The sequence below is a fragment of the Meleagris gallopavo genome, chromosome 3, assembly GCF_905368555.1.
Source record: "Meleagris gallopavo chromosome 3, MGAL_WU_HG_1.1, whole genome shotgun sequence".
NCBI lineage: Eukaryota > Metazoa > Chordata > Aves > Galliformes > Phasianidae > Meleagris > Meleagris gallopavo.
The window spans coordinates 26,791,736-26,816,668 of NC_139406.1; the positions used below are offsets into that span (position 1 = coordinate 26,791,736).

At 39.7% G+C, this 24,933-nt stretch overlaps 1 protein-coding gene across 10 annotated transcripts in view; it reads left to right on the forward strand.

Annotated features, from left to right (window-relative positions):
• The first annotated feature begins 233 nt into the window (after window positions 1–233).
• The window catches only part of IKZF1 (IKAROS family zinc finger 1), a 71,419-nt gene continuing 46,719 nt past the window's right edge, over window positions 234–24,933 (forward strand). For 2 of the 10 annotated variants that reach the window (XM_085220486.1, XM_085220494.1), the window contains exons 1-3: window positions 12,500–12,595; window positions 13,131–13,184; window positions 20,791–20,910. In XM_085220486.1, the coding sequence (XP_085076612.1) occupies window positions 12,580–12,595; window positions 13,131–13,184; window positions 20,791–20,910 (190 nt within the window). In that variant the 5' untranslated portion in view covers window positions 12,500–12,579. Of the gene's footprint in view, window positions 375–502; window positions 592–1,007; window positions 1,251–12,460; window positions 12,596–13,130; window positions 13,185–20,790; window positions 20,911–24,933 lie in introns of those variants that run through there. The other 8 variants (XM_085220488.1, XM_085220487.1, XM_085220489.1 and 5 more) reach the window with 8 other exon arrangements.

Below are 24,933 nucleotides of genomic sequence, written 5' to 3' on the forward strand. Positions count from 1 at the left end.
AACAGATGACTTCTGTTCTGCAGAGCTCAGAGGGCAGGCCCTGGGCTTTCACATGCTTACATGCTCACTTAACTGTGCGTCTCTAGATGATCCCCTTGAAGTCAGCGAGGTGATTCACATGTAAAGTTATCACCATGCCTAATTTTTTTTGCACTGTGAAAGCGCAGATGAAGATAGGATGCGAGAAAGGAAGTGCCATTATCCTCATCTTGCAGATGAGGAACTGAATGAAGCACAGCAAAAATGAGATCCCGCTCCACCACCACAGTGCATAGACGCGCTTCATCGCTGCGCCTGTGAGTAATCCCCTCCGGGTCCACCGTGCTCTCTGGACCGAAGCGGGAGCTCTGGATTTCAGCCGCCGCCGTTTTTAAGTAAGTTGCTCAAGTTCCGACCCCGAGCCGCTAGACGCGGGTGCGCCGGGGCGTCTCTGCCCCCTGACCTCCTCCCGCGGACCCCCCCGCCGCCTCCGTCCATGAGCAGCGCGGCGGGCGCGTACCGGCACCGGCACCGGCACCGGCACCTGCGGGCGGGCGGGAACGGACCGGGGGCAGCGTCGGCAGCGGGAGCGCCGCCCGCCCGGAGCTGCAGGTAGCGGGGAGCGGGTGGGAGCCCGTGCGGGGCCGGGAAGAAGTTGCCGGGAGCCCGCCGCGCTTCCTCCCCGTGCGCTCCCGTCCTCCCCCGCTTTTTGTTTAAAAACGCCGCGCGCCGGGCTGGGCGAGATGGAGGCTGCTTTGAATGTCGGAGAAGCGAGGAGCTGGCCGAGGTGGGCATAGGCTCGCAGGGCAGGGGACGGCGGGAACGCCGTCCTCGCTGCGCTCCCGCTCGGCGGCTCCTCGCAGCCCCAGCCCTGCCCCAGCCCCAGCGCTCGCTGCTGACAGCAGTAACTGCGGGAGGAGGCGGCACGGGGCTGGGAGCCGCTGGACCGGCCGGGTCGGTGCTGAGGAAGCGGTGTCACTGAGAGCTGGCTGCCTCCCAGAGAGCGGGGCCGCCAGAAGTTCCCTTCCTTGTCTTGGCGCACAGCCTGTCACAGCCGGAGGTTTCCTTTCCCGCTGCTCCGCAAAGTTACCCCTTCTGCGAAGGGGCTGTTTCACTCCGTAGGCAGTATTAAGGAAGATGTGTATAGTGAGGAACCGCGCGTGTGGAGGAGCGACTTCCCACTGCAGCGCTTGGTGCGAAGGAAACTTTTAATTTTGAGCTTCAAGAAACCTGATTGCTTCTTGGATTACTTTCCTACCTTGGTCTGGAAGGTATGGTAATGCTGCCAGGTGTGCTGCGGAGTGTTCTGCTAACAAAACTTTAGAAGATGGGATGGTGGGAATACTGTGTCAGTGGGCATTTGGAGCTTAGGCTTGAAATTACCCTAAAAAATTGAAGTTTTGTGGAATGCAAGAATTCTTAGACTAGTATGTCCACTGGCTTATACTGAGTGAATAGCTGTAAAGGAAAATAACGCTGGCTCTTTTTTCTTTTCTTTTCTTTTCTTTTCTTTTCTTTTCTTTTCTTTTCTTTTCTTTTCTTTTCTTTTCTTTTCTTTTCTTTTCTTTTCTTTTTTCTTTTCTTTTCTTTTCTTTTCTTTTCTTTTCTTTTCTTTTTCTTTTCTTTTCTTTTCTTTTCTTTTCTTTTCTTTTCTTTTCTTTTCTTTTCTTTTCTTTTCTTTTCTTTTCTTTCTTTTCTTTTCTTTTCTTGTCTCTCTTGTCTTCTCTTTTCTCTTCTCTTTTCCTTTTCTCTTCTTTCTTCTTTTTTTTCTTTTCTTTTTTTCTTTTCTGTCCTGCATTGAGCCTGCTAACACATAGCACTGCAAGTGGCATTTTCAAAGGCTTTGAGCCAGGGCTGAGAAGTTAGAATGAGACCTTCCCGAACACGTTTTTCTTTTCAATAACTGGATGCCACAAATGTTACATCCATATGCATTTACTGTCCAGCAGTCCAAAAGAAAAAAAAAGATATCTAATTTTGATTATAATTCATGCATTCACCTTTACAACCCATTTGCTAGACTTCAATAATCTAGTTCTAAAATTAAAGGCTTTAGTGCATTGTAAGGGCCAAATCCTTTAGAAGACGCGCTGTGCTAGCTTCAGTTGACTGCTCACATGCACACTGGAGTACCAAATAGTGTGGCTGTTTATTAAACATTATAAATGAAATATAAAGAAAAACATGTTAAAAAAAAAAGACAAAAAAAACAACAACAACAACAAAAAAAAAACATCCAAGCATGTTAAAATCCCTCCAAATACTTCGAAAGTATTCATCTGCATTAACTCTGCTGGGGAATGTTGTGGCTGCCTTACTGCACTGCTCTCGCCTGGCTTGTGAATTGCATAGTTTAAGGTTCGGAGTCTTAGTGAAATGGAGAAATTAGGGATGAAGTGGCTTTCTTATATGAGAATGTCATTGCTTTTGGATTTTACAAAGCAAATTTTTACCTTTAACTAACTTTGTTTATTCTTTTTCTTTAGTGAGGGAAAATTTTTTTTTCCCTCTAGTGAGGGAAAATTTAAGACAAAAAAAAAAAAAAAGTGAAAATAGATTTGATTATATTACCATACAAAAGCCCAATATTCTTCTTTCGAGGTTAATGTAGCAGCAGCATACAGTAGTTCATAGCATGCGCTTTTTCCATAAGGTGTCATCTCTCCCATGCAGGAACTTCTTTCTAATATCAACATGCTTTCCTTTGATTTTTAATTTACATGTTTTATGACTGAATGAAAAATACAGGATATGCTGTTTAGAGTGCAGCGTATCTCCACCTGCTCATTCCTTCCCAGCACTCCCATTCCCAAAAAAGGATCCCTCCATCCCTAACAGAGCACTCCCAGGCAGGAGTTACATGGCTGTGTGCCTTACTGCTGTATGAAAGCCTTTGAAACTGCTGCATGTGGACATGAGAAACCAAGCACAGACCATGTGCTACCACTCTTAAACTGATAGCTGTCCTTAGCAGAACTGTGTGGGGAGGTGTCTGAAATACTGCAAAGCTCTGCACTTTCCTTAGTTCACATTTCTGTTATCCCAGACTCATTTCTAGCTTTAAAGATTTTCTCACAAATATTACACTTGTTGACTGATTTGAATGTTCTTTATTTTTGGGAGTGGGGGACAGGCTGGAAAGGGATAAATTAATGTAAACCTGGAACTCAATATATGGCACATCTGAAAATATATGAAGAATTATGAGAGATGTCTTAACATGAGGTAAATTGAGGATAAAAAGCCAAGGAGAAAGCAAGCTTATCCACTGAGTGGGAATGGGAACCATATGGAAGTCAGTGGAAGCACAGTGCTGGTCATCCTCCAGAGCTGGGGTTTCAACCCTGCTGCACTATCTGCAGGAGTCACCCAGCTCTGGGGTACGACTTCCAGAAAAGCAACAGGAAGGCAGTGGCATAACATGGAATTCCACTTACTGCACTAATTCAGGTGGGAAGGAGTGGGGGGCCTCGGTAAAGAGACTTTGATCTCTTTGCTCCAACGTAGTGACGGGAAGACAGTATGGAGCTTGCATCCCTCTTTGCCCTTTGTGCTCGTGGTGACTTGGAGATGCTTTGACATGGGTCCTGTGTGCACTACCTGTGCCAGCTGAGTGTTCCCAGACTGGCTACCAACTCCCAGTGAGCAAAGTGCATCAATGTAGTTTTGCAGATCACACACACAGAGTACCACCGGGGACACAGTGCTGCCGTACACCTGCAACTTCCCACTTTGGCTCTAGAAATAGGAGCATTTTTCATTATACAAGCATCAATGACATGTTTGTCATTTGTGCTACACGCAGGGTACAATAAAAATGCAATAGTCCCCATCTCAGTGTTACTGTAGCAGTTTTCCTTTCCCTTGAGGAGGTTAATACCAAAAACCCAGTTTGCTTGCCACTTCCACTGACTGCATAGCTATGCAGAAATGTAAGTGGAGAATCAATCCACAGAGTTTTTACAACGCAAAGCTTGTTTCTCATCGTTAAAATTGGATAACTCCAAAATCAAGCCAAAAAAGTTCCAGTCTTGTTTTATTTGAGCTTAGGTACTTCTTACACTATCAGTGCAGTCTTACAGAAAATAAGGAAATGGGTCCAGTTTGCATTCAGGCGATGGAAAACAAGGAAGGGCATAATGAATTGAATACTATTCTGGCAGATCATTTTTGGCAACTTTTTTAAAGTCCAAAGGATATCAAAAGTCATGGATCATAGCCTAATTGTGTGGCTCTTTGTCAGGAAAAACTTCCACTGAGGACTTGTGGGATTTTTTAATATGTTTTATGTGTAAAAAGATCTGGGTCCACAGTGAATTTTATTGGTTTACAGTCAAGACTCACATATGTACTTGATTACATTTTGACCAGTCATTATGTTCTACTATTATTAAAAGTAATAGAATTAGACGAAAGAAAACATAATAAAGTAGTAAAATGTAGAATAGCAATAATGGGGTCTTTAGGAAAAGTTGTCATCTTTATGTGTGTAAAGAAGGATACGTGGCTGACATCGTAGAGGACTCCCATGGAATTCCCCCTTTCAAAGTGACAAACTATGCTTTTTTAGGAAATTAAAATTCCCACAGAAGAAAGGTTTGGGGAATGATGTTTCTTCTCAGAATCCTCCCCCCCCCCCCCCCCAAAAAAAAAAAGAAAAAAAAAAAAAAGGAAATAAATGGAAGAGGTTGCACTGCTGGAAGAACATTATTGGGTTAAATGTATTTGCTAGATATGTTCTAAAGAATGCCAGGAATCAATTATGTCAGTGGAAGGTAAGGAGTCCTAAAGTTTTTCTGGGAATATGATTTTTCAGGAAATATTTTTGTTAGGTGCCTGAAACTCAGTGCAAGAGTCAGAAGATGAAAGAGCTATTCCACATGAGCATTTTTTCCTTAATGCAAATATTCTATTTTTTTTCCTGATGGAGAGCTACAGCATTCAGAGAAAAGTGTGAATTCCATCTGAGGTCAGATAGGCAGCGTTGATCTTCTCAGTTTTATGGTAATTCTTAAACAGCACCTTCCACTCATTCAAAGAGGCTATGCAAGTCTCACCTCCCCGGTGGCTATCCAGCAAAACTGACTCCAGCTGGGAAACTCCCCGCTTCCAGGTCAGCTGTGATGTGTTGTTCCTAAGACTGTAATCTGTACATAAACATAACTACAACTTGAGTTTGCTCCCTAAATTTAAACAGAATTATGTTGGTCCCAGAGGTTACGCTGTGATGTATCTTTATTAAAAACCCAACGTCTGCCTCACCGTTTTTTTTTAAGACCCACCTTCCTCAATGCTTTAAGCTTGTGGATAAGAAAAGACTGTAGGTTTTTTTGTATGGGGCAGGTCACTGCCACCACACTGTGATGGCTGCAGAAGTAGGTCCTAGTCCTGGAAAGATATGTGCATGTTCTGAACCGTATTTGTACAGTTGTACATGTGGATGGGGCAATGCAGGTTTGGGACATGCATGGCACACTCCTGCTTCTGGTATAAATGTCTCAGAAGGCCACTCAGATTGCATGTTTAGAAAAGCATTTACACTAGGATTGCCTTTTATTTTTTTCAATATAAGGAATGTCTAGTAGCTCAGCTTATTTAAAAAAAAAATTTCATGTGAATGATCTAAATTTCTTCTGATCCCAGTTGCTCAAGCTTTCGCAGTAAAAGAGGAACTTCTTTTGTATGATAGGTTTGATTCCTCGCTGCATTGCTTCGTTTTTTCCACTTGTGTCAAGTCACTGAGAACAGTGGAGCAATTGCATTATAAAGCTGGAATCATCAGTAGTGGAGTGGCTCCAAAATATTTGCAAAAGCAGAGTGAGTTAACTGAAACATGTAGCGTGGAGAAACTTGCTAATTCATTTCAATTACAGTAATTTTAGGAGATATTCTTAGGTTTATTTAGGAAAAAAAAAATCACATAGATCTTTAATATGCTCATTCAGGCTGATAATGTCCTTTAATAATCCGTAACAGTTTGAACAGTTTGAAGAGAAATTAGGAAGCAATTCTGAGATCGTGAAGCAGAGTTATTGAAACCTCCTATAATTTGGACAAATCAGCTACTGATATATTGTTGGGATATCTGGCAATAACAATTCTAGACGTAAAGATATCCTATTGTTTTTTCTCTATTGCATATTTAAATAGGCTGTTCTGAAGATATCCTGTGCCTTTAAATCACACATATTTATTTAAAGGGATACAAAAAATGCAGTTTTGCATCTGCTCCTTGCTTTCTCTTGAGTGAGAATAATGGAAGACTATCCAAAAGCTCATTTGGGTCACTGGAGAACGTGCCACATTCTTAGATTGAGAGCCTCAATTTCCACATCTCATCGTTTTTAATCATTTTATTTACGTGATGGAAATATGTGCATTTTCTCTGTCATGGTGAATTTATTCCTCTCGTCTTCACTAAAAATCAAACAAAAAGGTGACAGAGTTTAATGAGTTAATAAAATGTGGCCTTAATTAGGAAAATTACCTCTATATTTTTCTCATATTGTGCAACCAATTTTAATGACTGGTTACTATCTGAAAACTTGAAGGAAGAACCTTTTTCATTTGCAGTGATATCAAGTTCAGTAATTTGCACACAGTCACTGAGAGACTTTTCAAAATCTCCTTTAACTGGGAATTGTTACCTGAATATAGGTCAGTGTAGTCAAATGCTAATAGGATTACATATGGAAATACATAGATGCAAAATACACTCTTTATCATTTGCTGGTGCTTGTACAAAGAATTCCCAACGAACTGAGAATTGTGTAGGATCTCTGAGACAACTTTTCTTACACCCTCACAATTGTTCACTAACGTGGAAATTAATTTTACATGTGCCAGACACATAAATGTTTCAAATCTCTACTGTTAGCAGAGTTCTTTTCTTAATCTTGTGTGTTGAATTACAGTGCTTCCTTCATTTTGCAGACAGGAGCTCTCCATTGAAATTTGACTGTATGCTTATAATTGTGTTGTCAGTTCATGTAGTTAACCAGAATTTACACTAGAGAAGAGACTGAATTAACTAAACATCTCCCTAGGCTTCACAGAAAATGCTGAATATGGAATCAATGGAGAAGGAGAGGAATAAAGGGAGAAAAAAATGATGCACTTCATTTAAACATTTTTAGTTTTTAATGCACTTTTTAAAAGATCTCAAGAGCGTTTTTGAAACAGGAATGGGAAGACACTGATGTGCTTATTATGACTCTCAGCTCTTAGTTTTCAGAAAGGACCACCCTCCATCCTCATAGTTATTATTTACATCGGACAATGTGATGAGGCGGAAATTAAAAATAGAATTAAAATGATTCTAAAGTAGAGTCATTCACGAGATTGTGAAGTCTAGCATATTAAATTATAATAATAAAGCTAATTATCAGCTGCCTGCTGCGATACTGAACACTTTTAATTAAAACTAGTTTGTAAGATTCTAGCAATTTTCTTCAACTATTTGTACTGGTTATGCAATACGTACTACCTTCTACTCACATGTAACAGCCTTCCTGTTTTGTGCTCGCTTGTTTGTGGGAGGTAAAAGTCGTATGTGAAGGAAAAAGCCCGCTAAAAAAAGTTAGATGATCTCTTTTTTTAAGAAAAGGAAAGACAAGATTAAATTCTTCTACAGGGCTGTCTTTATGCTTCCCCTCTCTTGGTTGTTGCTTCAAAACCATCAACTCGAGTGGATGTGAGAGGTTTGGTTCTATTAGGTCATGGACTGATGCAATTAGAAATGCAGCTGTACTGGTCTGCAGGAAGATGCAACTCCCAGCTTAAAAACAAAAGGGCTGATGCTGCAGCATATGTACCACTCATTACCTGTTGTTACTGCACACTCTCTCCCATCAGATATGTTAAGTGCCATAGGTGTTGCGTTCCTGCTGTGTTTTCGGGCTGCAGCCTGGTTTTGCTTTGTTTATTTATTCAACTTTGTATCCTGTAGGTGGTGGAATCTAGGACTCATCTTCGGTGCTTTGCATAAAAGCAAATGTAGTAAAGTGGGTTGGGGTTTTATGCTTTTGCTTACTGGTTTGGATATTTGTTTTTAAAAGCTGTAGCCTATATGAATTGGAGCCAATGAGATACATCAAAGACCACAAAGAGGAGCTGCGCTCTCGCATGAGCTCTCATGTAGGTCCAGCTGCCCCAGTGACCTGTGTGAGCGGTCCCTTTTCCTCCTGTCAGGCAGCTTGCAACAAGTTAAGAGTTGTGAAATCAGCTCCTTCTCCGCACTGGCTGTGGAAGCGAGGCTGGGGTTTGCCAGCTTGCTTCTTTGTTTTATTGCTGTTAACCCAGAGCGACCGCTGCTGAAGAACATGTGACCTACTCTCATTCTATGCTTTCAAAAGCACCTGCAGGACAAGTAGAAAGTTCTTCTTGCTTCCCACCAAACTTCTTGTGTTTTCTGCTCTAAGCCTTTGTGTAAAGGTGTATGTTCCCTCGAGGGATTCTTTTGGGGACCCTTTTGATTACCTGGAAAGGCTACACCTACAAATAGGAAACCTGCAGCAAGGCATGGTGTGCATGTGTGTCCTCTTTGCAGCACCAGAATTACAGGTATATATAGATGGAAGGCCGGCTCTGAGTTAAGGTGTGCTGTAAACCAGTCTGAAGTAACTCACAAATGTCAAAATTTGTAATTTCAAGTCCATAGATGCCATTGTCTTGACTTTCACTGTCAAGACACAGGGAAGTCAATAACTACATATTTTATTCACATACTTTGTTCACGTAGATGGTGAACAAAAAAGGGATTTAACTCTTTGGCATTGAATTAAATCATTCCACTGAAGTATATCATCGATCTTAGGAGAGTAGGATTTGTAGGACAACATGCTTATACATTTCTTTACATTGATAGTAAACTGTATTAGTGCTAAGCATTCATTTTCCTGAAAAGGAGGATTCACTTTTGAATTTGCACTGTAAAACAGGAGATAAAATAATAAATTAAGGCTTGCAAATAATTAATTTGGTGTATTCTTAGATTGGAAAATTTTGACCTTGCAATGACTTCATCCTATCTACAGTCAGGATCCTAAAAGTTCCCAAATTCCCTTGTTGCAGTTTACAACTGGTGTAAATAGAGTAGTGCCTCAGTGATTCTGGGGTTTACTCTGATATATTCTCAAGAAATAGCACAAGTGCATTGCAGAACTGCAAGGAGATGAATCAGTCATGTATGGTTCTTTTTGGGCTCAGGGTTGTGCCAGACCTGGACAAATGCTGATTTTAATCCAAAATTTTTGTCTGATCATGGTCAGTTAGGTGCTTCCTTCTTTTAAATAGAATCAGCGTATCTTCTCAGTTTTAGTGTGTGTTTATTATTAATTAGCTCAAGAGCTCAGGACTGCAACATTTGATTCTTTTTGCAAAGCATTAGCTTCATCTGTGATCTGCTATTTGAATTGTGGAGAAGAAAACATATAGGTTTGAGTTCTAAATCTGAAAAGACTTGAAGCAGTAGTCTTACACATTTTTGGAAGGAACATTAAAGCTTTTCAAATAAGGGAGCCAGCTTTGAAGCTTTTTGGATTCCTAAAGAGAAAAAAGATCTATTATCACCTAGGTGCTGATCCTTTTCCTGCCATAAATGAGAGCTACACACACTTGGCATTTGAGAGTAAGATTGCTTTGGTCAGCTGTCCACCCATCTTTCGATTTCTAACTTCAGCTCCTTAGTAATCCTACTAATGTAATTGGATGTGACTGCATTGAAGACAATGAAATCATAAACACTTATTTTATTTGTGGGAAATTTGATTCTGCAGATATAACTTAAAATGAAAAAATATAAAACAATTCTTTTTCTTGCCACAACAAATAGGGTACCCATGTCATAAACATTTCCTAAAAAAAAAATACAAAAAAAACCATATCAAATAAATAGTTTGGTACAAATTCTGATATCCATAGATAAGGCTTTTGTGTTTTTCACATAGTTGATGACAATATTTTGACTGATTCTAGAGCAGAGGAAGAAAGTGGGGTCAGAGAATCTTATCATAGAATCACAGAATCCCTTAGATTGGAAGGGACCTTAAAAATCATCTAGTTCCAACCCCCCATGCCAAGGACAGGGTTGCCATAATAATTTCCTATTAATAGACTTATCATGCAAAATTAAAAGAAGTAAATTCTGCTCTTAAAATTTAACCAAGTCATGTTATGTCCAATTTGAAAAACCTTTTAATAGTCACAGTGCCAAAACTAAACACATTGTTGTCACTGTAGAATTAGAGGTGGGGGAATGCCCTGCCATGTTTTCTTTGCTGATACAGAGCACACAAAAGTTAGCTGGGATTTCATTGGTATTTACCAGATGCCATGAAATACTGTAGTGTAAGAGCATGACTTTCCCCTGTGAAGGATTCAGCAACCTTTAGGACTTTTTAGGTTGGTTTGTTTAATCAATTTGCTTAGCACTTGTGGATTTTCATCTACATGTAGGAACCATACTTAATTATTATAAATAACCTATAGAGAAAAAAAATATTTTTCAGTTTTCCACCCTCTCTTTTTCTCTCAGTCTCATCCTCAACAAACGGAACTGTTTTGCTGAATGCCCTAAAATCATTTATATCAACTCTGAACACATCTCTTAGATAACTGAGGGCATCCGTTTTTGGACAGGCAATTGTCCATTTTCACAGAAAGCAATCCAGGAAGTATTCCATTAAAAACCAAAATCTATATGTACTTCATTTAACTCACCTTACCTCACCATTCAGGAACTGGGGAGTGTTTTCAGAGAGAAGCGTGTGCCTAAGTTGCAGAAATGCTGGATGTAAAACAAGAGTAGGTAAATTTGGGAGCACTGAAATAGATTGGTGGCTTTTAAAAGCTCTTGTCTACAAAACAAAAAAAAGTGTCTTTCTCTTTTGCCACCTCTTCCTCCCATTTTCACTCCTAGCCTTGCCAAAGTCCTAGCAAGAGAGAAAAATGGGTGCAGTAGGAATGAGGTGTCCTTCAGGGATGTGATTCTCTTTTTGTGGATATTTTCTTGGGGTGTTTTCTTTGGTTGGCTGAGGTTCACTGTACTCTGTAGAAAAATATGTAGTAATTGATTAATAGCAGCCAGGTGACGCTCACAAGCAGTAATAAATGCATGGGCTTTTTTTTCTCTTTTTTTTTTTTCCCGTTGTGTTCAGTCACACTTGCAGTAGAAATAACAGACTGTACTGAGCACTTGTGCTATACCACCTGCCATACATAAATGCACTTTATTTCCAATAACCAAGTGGGCTATTTTGTAGGAAGGTGCTGGGTTCTTCCTCTTGCAAGAGTAGCTGCATTTCCTACTGACAACTTCTACTTTAAAATGGACCAATTGAAAGCTCTTGATTGCGATAAGAACTGATGCAAATTTTTGAGTAGTAGGTGGCTTTTTGCATTTTGCATGGCTGGAATCATTTCTGAGAATTACATGCACATGTTAAACAAATTGTTTTTTTTTTCTGGAATTAAAGTTTAAGACCAAAATAAAGTGAACAAAGCATTATTGAACATTAAGTAGTGCCACGGTACACATTCTGCAAAGATTCAGATCTCTTGCCAGCTCTATAGGCAAAAACCAACTCCTCCATCTGCAGTTTCCATTCCCTTGTTATGAAAATCTAGCATGGATCAGATGAGGGAAGCCAAATTTCATGAGGTGGTATGGCATTATATTGGTTCTCAGATATCCTGTTGCCATTCAGAGGTAATGAGGAGACCATAAAGCTTAGGTGACCAATATGAATGACTTCTGCTATTGCACTTCTCCCCTGCAGTCTGTTAGATAGCATGCAGAAGACTTGAAAAAAAGCTAAAGAAATCATGCAAGTTGGGCTAAAAATGTTAGGATATCCTTGATGTCCTTTCTGTCAGAACCCAGGCCACATCCTCCTCTGCTTCCAACTGTGAAGAAAATGCAATTTAATTTCAGGAAGCATGGCTGATGGGGGATGTATCTTGGTTTTAAGGAACAGCACAGAGCCAACTCCTCTTTTGGTGGGATGTGAAGTCAGTCACGTCTGGCTCAAGCTGTGACCTAGCACACCACAGCTCACAAAGTGCTGACAGGGTTCTTCCACTCCTCACCTGAGGCCACCTCAGCTGCCCATACCACGATTTGAGGTCAGGAGCAGGTTGTGCTGGGACTACCTGCTCTAACAGCGCGTGTGTTATCTGCAGGGCTACCAGCTGTCCGTGGCCGGTGTGTGGGGCCCAGGGCCCGCTGCAAACCTGAGTTTTATTTCTACCCCACTAACCCTCCGCTTGCTTCTCCCTGGTGTTTGTGGTCACTGGTTGCTCGCTCTTCGGAAGATGGTGTGTCGCAAGAGGAGGGCAGGAGCTTCCCAGTATGACTTACCAAGCGGTGGAGCCAGCCATCTGTCAGCAAAACAGGAAGGCCCGGGTTCCCTTTCTCTCCTGGGCCTGTTTCGCTATTTTAGGGAGTTGTACTTCTCCCCGAGTAGCGCCAGGCCGGTGTGGTCTGTAGGAAGGGCTCCTGGACGAGCGAGGGGCCCACGCCTGAGGCTGCTGTTCTGCCCATCTGCTGCTGCCTGAGGTGTATTCATTATTAATGGAGGTAGTGGCGGTTGCTGCTCAGATATGCAGCCCTGCCTGGGTAAATGAGACATTCTTCAGCAAATTGCTTCGTTTTTTGATTGCTGATTGTACGCGTGTCACCAAGCTGACTCAAGGTTCATCGATGCATGCTCAGTAAATTAGAAAGAACATAACTATGGATCAACCAAGAGAATGAATTCTGTGCCTACAATGACCCAGGGCCATTTAATTTTCTGCTTAATTTTGTTGCAGTCAGTTTGCATTTTGGGTTATTATGCAGTGGGAAATTAACAATAAATAACAAATTTGGTCCTCCTGTGCTTGTAATGATATTTTTATAAATCTTTGTAATGCTGTTTTTAAAAGGATCAAGGTCTGTGCCAGTCTGATACTCCAGCAAGTATGCAGGGAGGAAATAAAGAGAAAAATACATTATTCTTCCCAGATAATCTTATAGTTAAATAGCAAAGGGCTTTTTTTTTTTCCCCCCTTCTTTCTCCTTCTATGTGTGTTTGGGGGGAGGAGGAGGGTTCTTCTATGTGTGTATGTGTGTCTTATTTTGCATTAACTTAAGGTTTTTCCTCTCTTCTCAGATAACTTGAGGAAAATGGAAACAGATGAGGCTCAAGATATGTCCCAGGTTTCAGGTGAGGTCCTTAATGAATACATTATAAAGAAAATCCTAAATTCCTGCTCATCTTTCTAGCACAGTACAATGTTTTTCTTCTTGTCAATAAAAATTGCTCTGGGTCTTATTTAAAAACCAGAGTGGGAATTGAGATATAATTAATGATATCGCTTAATATCAAGTTCAACAGTGCATGGATTTTCTAAAAGGAACTAGGTAAATAAAGAAGTCAAGGGAATATAGTAGCATAGAAGTAATTTTGCATTAAACCTTTGGTAGTATATCCCTGAAGCGTGGTCAGGTTCACATTTACAGTTTTTCTTTTGGGAGCAAAATTTTGATTGTTACAAAGTAAATATAGAACAAACAAAGTTCACCAGATGAGGGGGAGGGCAAATACTAATTAAAAGCAAACAAACTTTATTTACTACATTGAGTTATTCAACTTTTTCCAAAGATTCTGAAACTAAATAGAAGACCAATTGACATGAGACTTTAAGCTTGTAACTGCTTTTGTCCAGAATGATAATATTTTTGAACCTACCTTAGCAGTAGGTTGTAGTAGGTGATTCCAAAGGCCTCTTCCAACCCCTACAATTCTGTGATCTGTGATTTTGAGAAATGTATGAAAAATAGAGAAATTAGGTTTCTGAAATTTGAACTGTGGTGGTCTGGATAGGATTCTGCAGTACCATATTAATATTCCTATGAGGAGTTTTATTCTTAATTTACTTGGAAACTGATTCCTTAGCAGATTGGTACAGGAACTTAGCAAAGCAACATGTACTAATACCTCAGTGCTTCAGCAGCTAAAAAGGGATAAGTTAGTCTCTCCCAGTTTCCTTAATGTGTTAGCAGCTGCAACAGTTAATGGCTTTCAGTTTTCACTTTTAGTGTTCAGCCTGGAGCCCTGTTCACTGAGGCCTCCTTCCGGCAGCCACGCTGGGCACATAGCTCTTTTTTGAGAGAGAGCTCTTGGGCTCTCAGTTTCAAGACCTAGAGGCCAACTGTAAGAGATTGTGAAGGTCCTGATCCAGTGTGGGTGGCTATGTTGTGAATATTTTCCTGAAATATATGAACACAGTTTTTTCCTCTTTTTTCCCTTCTTTATAAAGATGTTGATGAGTTTCCACAAAAATTGGAACGCAGAACTTTTAAAGTCACTTGGAAATTGAAAATCAGATGCATTTTCCAAGTGAAAGAACCACAATATAGTAATCCTTCATGCTAACAGACGATTTTCAGCTAGGTTTGGTATAGGAAAGTTGTTCCTAGTATGCCTTATGGAAGCGTGCTTCACTCCCTTTGTCAGTTAACACTTTTAAAATTAGAGCTGGGTATACTTAACATCAGTGTTTTGTTGCAAGCTGGAACAATTTGTAAATGAAATAAAGCATGTCCTGTACCTTCTGTCTTTGGAGCATGAGTGACTCTAGCAGAAAAAGCAGTGAGATTTTAATGCCACAACTCTTTTGCGTGGACAAAGCACTGGATCTGCTCAGAGCGTTGAGGCACGTGGTGGTTCGAGCCCACTATTCTACATGCTACAGAAGCCCTTTCCTGCTCATGTGAGCACCTGGGGCCAGGAGCTCTGATCTTCTCTTCCTCTGTGGTAGTTCATACTGCCTGGGATGCCCACAATTACCTAGGTGGCATTTTCACAATGGCAATAATGTGAGTTCCATGCTTGCTGTCTCTTACAAGCACATAATTTTCCTTGGATGTGAGGAGATGTGTGGAAGATATTAATTAGAATCTAGTGGATGAGAAGGTCATCTGGCCTTCTTTACTGTCTGCCTCTCTCTTTGAGAGGAAAGATTTGCAGGAAACTTTGCAACGTGAATGTTTGTGTACATTTAAATATGTATACATGCATTTAATTTGTAGCTTTCAAAGTATTCCAGAGTTTGAACCACTGCAATACTTTGCTGAACATTTTAGAATTTCTACCAAATGATGCTGATGAGAATAGGACTCTTCTGTAATTAGCTATAGTTCTCCTTAAAAAAAAATAAATGTATCTGTGCAAGAGGAATTTTACCTCTGACAAAAAACATAAGGCTATATGAACTCTTCCTACTCTTCCTGTCACTGAGCTGCTGATAATTTCATCTGGTACATTCTGTGAGCAGAGGCTGTATTGAACTCTTAGCTAGATATGTGAATAAGTGGACAAATAAAGAACTTGCAAATATACTTCCATTTATTATGAACTCAGCCTTATGCAAGTATGAGTTTGTCAAATTAAGTTCCACAGATATTGACTCTTACTAGACCTTTTCTCATACTAGACCTTCAAAGTAGAGACTGTGATGATTCAGGGATGTTACTTCCTTCTCACTGGCTGGCAGTTCCAGAAAGGAGTTCTTCCCTCTCTTGTCCTCTCCCTGGGATTCTACATGCTTTTAGGACGCTTCCTTGCATTACAAGGGAGGTCTGCTCTGTAGTGGGATTGTCATGCCAGATGAAAAATACTCCTAGTTGTTTATCCTGCTCTGTAATGCTCATCAGATGTAGAATATTCTCCGACCCTATGGAATTAGATGACTTGGTTCACCAGCACACTTGGTGATGCCTTTTATTAAAAATAAATAGATAAATAAATAAATAAAATTTTGAGGACCTTCCCTCCCCTCCCCTCCCCTCCCCTCCCCTCCCCTCCCCTCCCCTCCCCTCCCCTCCCCTCCCCTCCCCTCCCCTTCCCTTCCCTTCCCTTCCCTTCCCTTCCCTTCCCTTCCCTTCCCTTCCCTTCCCTTCCCTTCCCTTCCCTTCCCTTCCCTTCCCTTCCCTTCCCTTCCCTTCCCTTCCCTTCCCTTCCCTTCCCTTCCCTTCCTTTTCTGAAATAAAATAGGTCTCTAGAAACAGTCTTCTCAGCAGAGGAGCAGTGATTTTGCCTCCATTTGCTACATTTATGCAGCTGTGGCTGACTCAGTTGTGGCAGCAGTGAGCCAGGCCAATAGAATACAAAGCTCCCGTGAGCGAGCCAAACCCCACACATGCACAGGCAATTCCCATTTATTGGAATCCCGGCATCATGTGCTCCTAGAGGAACCGAAATACTGCAAGACCACCTCAGAGTTCACAATTTGTATTCTTCTGAAAGCGATATTTCATGAGGCAAGCAGTTGCAGTTCTGAAATGAGGAGAGAGCTGACATACATTTAACCAAGCAGTATCCGGCACCCATAGAAAAGAGTCAGAAAACACAGATAATATCTCACTTAACAAGCAGTATTTTTCCTGCTTTTTTTTTTCTTTTTTCTTTTTTCTTTTTTTTTCTCTCTGTTCTAGGGCATAACAGCTAAGGAAGATGAAAAAACAGTACAAATGTTTCCATGTTTAAAAAAAATCTCCCCAGCACCTGCAAGGCTGTGCCATGCTTTGCAAAAGCAGGAAGAAGAGTTTTGCATTTGAAATTCTTGCTAGATTCTGGGAATGAGTAAATGAGTATATCCTGTGCTGATTTCTACCACCTGAGTGTTGGCTACCGTTCCAGGACTGTTTCGTCATTCACCTCAGGTTGGAGATTCCACTAGAGAAAATGGGAGATGAACTGGGTTCTGACTCCTAGCTAGAAAATCTATATATTGCTGTTATTTCTTCACTGTTTCTTAAGTGGTTCCAGCACTCCCATACAAAACAACTAACTCTCAGGTGTTAAATAAATCCAACATTCCTTCGTGGAAGAGTAGTGAACTAAATTTCAGTAAGAAATCCTGTCCTGGCTTTCTTTTCTAGAGCTGCGGTTTTAGCAACATCGTTGCACCACATGAACTGAAGAGCTTCCATATTGGAGTGAGGCTGTGAAATCACCAGGAGGCATGCAAACTTAGATAGGAATAAGGGAAGCATAAAGCCTTACTGAGTTGGACACTTTGTTCCTTTTCCTCGTGTCTCTACCATCTGGGTAGGACACAGATGAGGAACTGATGTACGAAGGAGCTAACTAGATATCTCACCACCACTGAAAGGTTAGGCCATGCTGTGAAAATTTTCATACAGGGATAGCAGTGTTTGGATTCCTGAGACTGTCTTTCAGAGCTTCAGCATGAACTGGGGCAATGTGTCACACACAACCTGCTTTTGAAGCTACTTGCATTTGTGACTTAGCTAAGGGCACTGTCAGTCAGTGGCAGAGCCAGAAATAGAAATTCAGTTCTACAGCTCCTCTGTCGTTTATATTTTCCACACATGGCTCTTTATAAAGGTAATATTAATAATAATAATAAAGATACAAAAACAAACAAACAAACAAAAAACACGAGAGATTAGTTTATGATTCCCTTATTACCTTTGAGCAAAAATATATCTGGAATAGATATGTGACATTTTAATGATTTATCCCAGTATTTGCCACTAGTTTTTTGTGGTTTTTTTTAGCTCTGTCCCTTTGGCCAGTCATTATTCTGGACACGCTTGTTAGAAAGTAAATGGGAAACTGTTCCTTCTTTTCCTTGCCCCCTTTCCATTTCTAAATTCATTGGCAAAAGGATGTTAGTGAGATTGCATATCTGTCAGATTAACATGCAGTAGTGAACCTATCACGGTTTAACAATTTAGATGTAGCTAAGGCATGAAATACGAATATCATGCTCTGGAATCTAAAATGCAGAATTCAACAAAAATATCTATTTTAAATCAACTGCCTTTATCCTGCCTTTTTGCATGCAGGGATTTCTATATCATATGTAGCATGAAGAAGTCAAATGATGGGAGATCAGTCACTAAAGCCAAGTTTGTTAAGTTTTCTTAGCTGCAGTTTCCTCTGCAGAAGGAAGTGTATCAGGTACCCTCCTTCTGTCCCACCAGGTCTATGAGGCTTGTCTGATTCATGCTATCTAGGCAAACTCCTATTTAGTTAACAAATGGAAGGTTCATATTTATTTAGTAAATGCAGTTTGTCACCATAAACGATCAAAGTTCCAATTTATAAAAAGGTTCATTTTCCAAGAGACTTATTTTCAAAACATTCCCCTTTGTTTTCTTATTCTAGGATGCTCAACTACATATTAGTATTGTTTGGTTTTGTTTCCTGTTCGAAATCTCATAGCTCTGATAGTGTTTATGTGGATTGGTAGCCATTAGAGTCTTCAGCTTTTTAAGTAATGTGTTCTTCTGAATCTAGGCTAAGGCAAACTATCAATTTTCATTTGTGTAACTGGGAGCACACTTTGCACCTTGGAAGTTACATGTGGCTTTTGAATATTATTATTTAACATTTTTCCTTAAACTGGATGTAGTGCCAAGAGAGTTGATTCTGACCAGGCTGCCTCTTATTCTCAGATTAGCAGTCTGGATTTTTGTTTGTTTATTTTTTCTTTTACTGGGGAGAGAGTTGAAAAGTCTGGAATATTTCTGCTGTCTCTCCTCATTCACACCTCCTTATCCATAAGATATACCTCAGTTTGACAGGTGTGGGACTTGCATCAGTAAAGCTGCTGGAAGTTCCTTTAAATTCCTCAATTTTATAAACATGTACTTTACTTTCCTTTGCTGTGAAATTCCTAGTCTTCCATTTACGCAATCCAAAATCACTGTTGCACTCATTTTCAGTGGGCATAATTCTGTCCATTGAAGAATAGAGCACAGAAGTAGGAGATGGAGGGAGCCTTATTGAGTCACCCAGCCCATCCATCTGCCTATACGTGACTGATCTGTGGTGGTCCTCAAGTCCTCTGGCTGGACAGATTCAGTTGGTTCCACCTAGCACTGCTCTCACCACCTCCTCTCAGTGATTGTTCCACGTTCTGATAGGCGCATCATTAAGAAATACATTCACTTATTACATTCATTTAAACCTATATTTGTGCACCGTAACAGTCAATTTCCCCCACTGTTACCCTATTTTCAAATAACTTCAGGTGATCTTCACAGAAGGATTACAGCCATTAGAGGGAGTTGAGTATCAAGTAGTTTGATGTTCTTTTGTTCTCAAGGACATATAGATAGATATTTTTAACAGTAATTCTTGTGGGAATTTTAGTAATCTACACTTTTTTCCTGTGTAGGGGAGAGCACAGGTTACCCTAGAGGGGTTTTTAGTTGCATGCCCCTTGGAGCATGGGGAGGATATAGCATATTGCACAGCAGGGTATGTTTCCCTCAGGCTGAGCATGAAACTGTGACCAGGACTGTCATAGATAGTCCCGAGTTTACCAGGCCCCTGGAAGAGGGCAAAATGATGTGGAAGATACTTAAACTTATCTATTATTTTCTGCCACAATCAGTAAAGACCAGAAGGCACTTTGGTCTGCTCCATCCAAGAGGCTGAAAGCCATGTTCTTTTTTCCAAGTACCTTGTGTTACAAATCTGTATCAACTGACTGCTAGCAATTATATAAGCAATGTTTGTTTAAATTTTTATTTTTCTGAGAACTGATTTCAGAATTAATTAATGTTTGTGTGTTCATGTGGGAATGTTCATTAGAATAAACGCTTATTTTCTCGGCCTTTGTGCCATGAAATTGCTGCTCCTGATGCTGTGCTGATTGCCATAGGATGTCTAATAGATTGCATCACTGTAAATTGGTAACATCTCCATTTTGGAGACAAAGGTCTTATGTTAATGTTACTGAGCTCAAATACTGATCTGAGCCTTTTTCCTTCTTTGCTGTTAATTCAAAGATTGGTCTTTCAGGAGTAGTCAAGAAAACTAATCACTCTATAATTCTTTCAGTAGTTGTTTCCAAGGAATGTTTTGCAAGCAGATATGTGAGATCACTCTAAAAGAAACTAGAGTGCAAGACAGAGATAGTCCTGTGAGCAGTACATGTATGCTGTGCCTGATCCTGGAAACCAAGAAACCCCTCAGTTTCTGGAAGCGCACTGCTTAGCTGGAGAGTTACTTTCCTTAGTGTACTGAATTCGGCATGAACACAGTTCCATTATACTTAAAATATACTAAAGCCCCAAACTGATATCTTCTACAGTACTTCATATGTGAAAGACACAGAAGTTTGTTTCCTCTTTACAAATATGAGATCATAAAACCCTTGAAGTTATGCTTCGGCTGACCTCTGCTAACTGCATGTGTTTGGGGAGGTCCCAGGAACTGTAGGCACGTGATCATTTGTAGGCAGAAGGACAGCCAATGACTGATCTGTCGGTATTAGTGAAGCTTGATGAAGATTTAGTTGAATTTTTAGCTGAAGATAAAATTTCATTCTTTGGCTAGTTCTGTTAAGTGTCCAAGAGTACTGGTGGGTTAGACTTGTTAGACTATATTATTGAAGCAATGGATGTGCACTGTAGAAGCTTTTGCAGGAACAGTGACCATTTAATACCCTTTATATTCTGTCAGTCTGTGTTGGGTTAACTGAACCTGATGACCAGAGCAGCCAAAAAGCATCCCAAAAAATTAAGACTTGTAACCATGTATCCACAGTTCAGTAAGCTTGAAGAGATCCTGGCCACACATTCTTCTCACAGCTACAATTCCCCTATATTCTAAAGAAGCTTTCTTTGTAGTACAGCAGGTTTTGGTCCTAAAGATGTCATGCTTTTAGTAGTGTTATTAATTTACTGCTTTTTTTGTTGTTCAGTTTTATTTGGTTTGTGGTTCCTCTTACAGTCTTATTTGAGAATGAGGCTACTTGATGATTCACCGATGCTTTCTTCACAACTAGGAAAGGAAAGTCCTCCGATTAGCGATGTCCCAGATGACGCAGATGAACCTATGCCTGTACCAGAGGACCTTTCTACTACTACTGGAGGACAGCAGAGTGTTAAGAATGAGAGAGTCTTGGGTAAGATGAATAGTCCACTCTGAGAAGTATTATCAAATTATCAAAGAAGTATCAAATATAATGTTAAACAACTATAAAGTACGCGGGTATACAAGCAGGTCCTATGCCTTTTCATCTAATCTAGCAAAGGATTACTCGGGTGCCTAGTGTTTTTTTGCAACCTTCTCTTTGGGAAATGCGTTTTGAAGGACAGCAAGCCTTTTCATCTGCAGAGAAGTTAAAGAAATCTCCTAATTATCTTTTTTCTAAAGCATAACTGACTGCATGATTTTCCCCTTAGGAAAGATTGTTTTCATTCTGTGAAGGGAATTGAATGAAATATTTCATTCCAGGTCAAAATTGTATGAGTTCAGATTTGATAAAAATTCAGGAAATTCTCAGGTATTTTTGTTATAATTTTTAAATGCTATCTTGAATGCTAACTATTGAGATTTTTCCAGGAATGTTACAGTAGAAAACATAATGTTCATGTTTCAAACTCTAATATCTGGTCTTCATTTTCCCTTGCTTTTTTTAACTACAAGGACGTCAGAAAAAAAATCAATTTTTGTTCTTCTAGGTAAAAGTCCACAATCATTGAGGTCTGTTTAATTAAAATTATTTTCCAGAAGCGACTTAGCAAAACCCAGATTCTTTTTAGGAATTCCAGGCTCTACCTGATGGACTAGTGATGCTGATGACTACTGCATGCATCAGCTTGTATATAGTCCACTAAGAAAGAGATGGTATTACTTGAGCATGATGCTTGTTTACCAGCAGGAAAAATAACAATAATAAAAGCTCAATGACTCCCAGAATGCTGGAAAGCTTTGATTAATGCCCTGTGTATCCCAAGACAGGAGTGTCTATTAAAATGCCTCTGTTTATCTGCAAATAAAAGTATTGCTCATCATTTTTGCATTTCCATTAGAAGAATGAAGTTCAGGGTGGGAGACTGCTTACACAAAGATTGCAAATGCCTTTCAATGTTTATAGTTGAAGGAAATACAATAAAGGATGGTAGAAAGGTAGAAAGGGAGACTGTAAAGGCAAAATAACCAAGTCAAGGTAGTACAGTACAGTATCTTAGAATAGAGCCTACTTCCAAACTCCAGCATTAACTGGTAGATAATACAGCAATTTTTGTAATTTCATTTTATCTCTTGATCCTCTTTTACTAAAAATGTGAGTGTAAAGATCATCTTCTACATCAATAGGGACATGCAAATGAACAAACAATTTTAAAACATTCTTTTTAATAAACTGATCACTTGTGGTTTTTTTTTTCTCAAACTGTAGCTCTTTTGACAAAATCTTGCCCGTATTGCTTGTTTATCAACTCAGTACAATGAGTTCATGAGTACACAGTACAGCGACTACACAGCAACTAACCCATACTCCAGCCTTGATAAAAATAACAGTATTTTTAAAACTCCCTTGTCCACAACTGAATAAACACACAGGATTTTGGTTGCATTGAGCAAACTTCACATCACAGATATAGATAATCAGCAGTGCTGAAATTTACATTTTCTGCTTCCAGTAGTTCACATACATATAATTATAAACACATACAAAAAGTTACTGTAATAAACTGTAATATAATTGAAGGAGAACATTTTATCTTTGGTGTCCTAAAATAAGTTCAATCTGTCTTTCTTATTTGTTTCACTTTGCACACTCAGCAATAAAAAAGATTTTCCTTGTCCTTCAATATTTTTTTCTACAGCCATTTTCTCTAACTCTTTGATATAGAAGCGTACATCCTGTAGTGAAATATTGATATAGTCAACAGAAAGCTATATGGCAAAACAGAAATACTATGACAATTCATAGCATTCTGTTTTATGAATAATCTTAACTGTAGGTTTCAACTCCCACACTTGTCATGTTCATCTTTTCTATAAAGCTATGTATACTTTCACCTTTTTTGCTCCATTTTCTAGCTCTAACCTGACTTTTTGAAAAGGATATACTGAAAAAAATACGTTCTCTTACTTTAAAAAAAATAGATCAAATGTATTATGATCTGTATGATTTCTATGCACATTCTGGATCACAGTCAAATCAGTTTATTAGGGAAAAAGGAATGCTTTGAGAGGGATGTTTGGCCTGTGCAATCCCATATATCAGGGAAATATCTTTTTATGCTGGCAGTGGTATAGCAATGCAGGCAGGCTTAGTGTTCCATCCATTGTTGCCATCTCTAAGTCTGAGGTTCTGTTTCTCATCTCTGTTTATCACAAAACTTAGATAGAAAAGAAAGTTCTGAAAATGCAGTTTGAAGAGTGGTATTTAGGAAGAGGACATACTACATACATCTTACAGCTGGAAGATAGGCGGTGGCCTATGTATAACCAACAGGCAATGCACATGAGTAGATACGGCCAGACAACAACAATTTTGTTTTGTATGAATTTTCTAATTTCCTATTTGCTTCTGTCTTGAAAAGGGAGTCCCCTTGTGCATGCTGTATTTCAACATATGATTTGAATACATTCCATTTGTTCTGCAGCACCCAGAAAGACAGTCTCCCCTAACTACATGCACTGAGGAATGTTAATTTGAGTCCAGTCTTTATCAAAGAGGACCACTAGGATCTGGAGCACATTTTGTACTTGTAGTGCTATAGACGTGACACTGGAAATTTTCATGGGGAGCCTTCAGTTTTTGGCATTCTCAATTAAAATGACCAGAGAGGACACCAGTTTCAAAGGGAGGTGTTTAGATGATCATGAAATGTATGCTTGCAGTTGTGTGACACAGTTGAGCTCAAGATGTGAGTTGCTTCTGACCAATCAAGAAATGATAAATGAGTGTGAAAAGATCATTTGTGGAACTAAGTCATCAGCAACTTTTAGTAATGCCACTCAGAAGCACAACAAAGCAGAAGCATATTCAAAAAGTATTCAGGTCACTGCTACCTCTCTTCATCTCCTTCATTAGCTTGCTATCCTTTTAATGTTGTAAATCCCAGAATACTGTTAAATGTTGAGCAGCTTCCTCTTGCAAATTTTTTCTGTTGCTCTATCCACTAAACCTTCATTCTTTCTTGCCATCTTCTCCACCCTAGATTTCTTTTTCAGACTTATCATTCTGTGATTCTGGACGCTACAGGGCCACGTGCTCTACACTGAAGTGGAGATTCAGTTGTTCTAGAAAATACAGTAACACTTTCAGAAATGCAAGTTAGATTTTTAAGGCACACACACACTTTTACCATCTATGTTGGTCTATGATGCTCCTTAATACCTCTTGTACTTCTGAGCTATTTAGAAATACACATCCAACTGAAATTCTATTCCATTAACAATTATTTCCTTGTAGCTTATTTTAGATGAGCAGCTGTATTTCCTATGTCAACCTGTAATGCAGAAACTGATGTGAAATATCTTCTGATGATTTCTACTGCCTCTGTTCAAGTTTCAGGTTAAATGTTGCGTGCATCTTTTGTGGATAATCAGTACTGAACATCCTATGCATAGTAGATGGTTTCAATTTAGGACTATTTCAGCTTGGGGACTGTATCCTAATTCAAGCCATGTGTGGGAAGCTAATAAGTCAGTGAGCTGTTACTCAGACCCTGTTTAATGCATAAAGAGTTACTTGTTGCAGTGGTAATGCTTGTCTGAGAAGGTAACCTGTTTATTCATAACTGCACATACCATATCTAGCCATTGATGGATAAAAAAGAAAAAGCCATCTCACAGTTTCACTGGACTTAGAAAGTAGCTGTGGGCTCAGAACATCAACATTTCTGCTCTGGCAGCTGCCTGATGCTGAAGATGACCATTTAGAATTCCAGTGCATAACTCATGGGTTTCTTGTACAAAAAGTGATCATGTCTTAGTCACAGATTACAGCATGGACCTGGAATGCACAGTATGTATAGACAGTCTTCTTTTTGAGAGGGGGTAGTGGGAACGGTTCATCTCACAAAATGGAGTTGAAACTGTTGGATAACTGACAGAGATACCCAATGTTGCAAGCCAAGATAGTCCTGGACATCGGTGCATGACAGAACAGATTAATGTGAAATTAGAA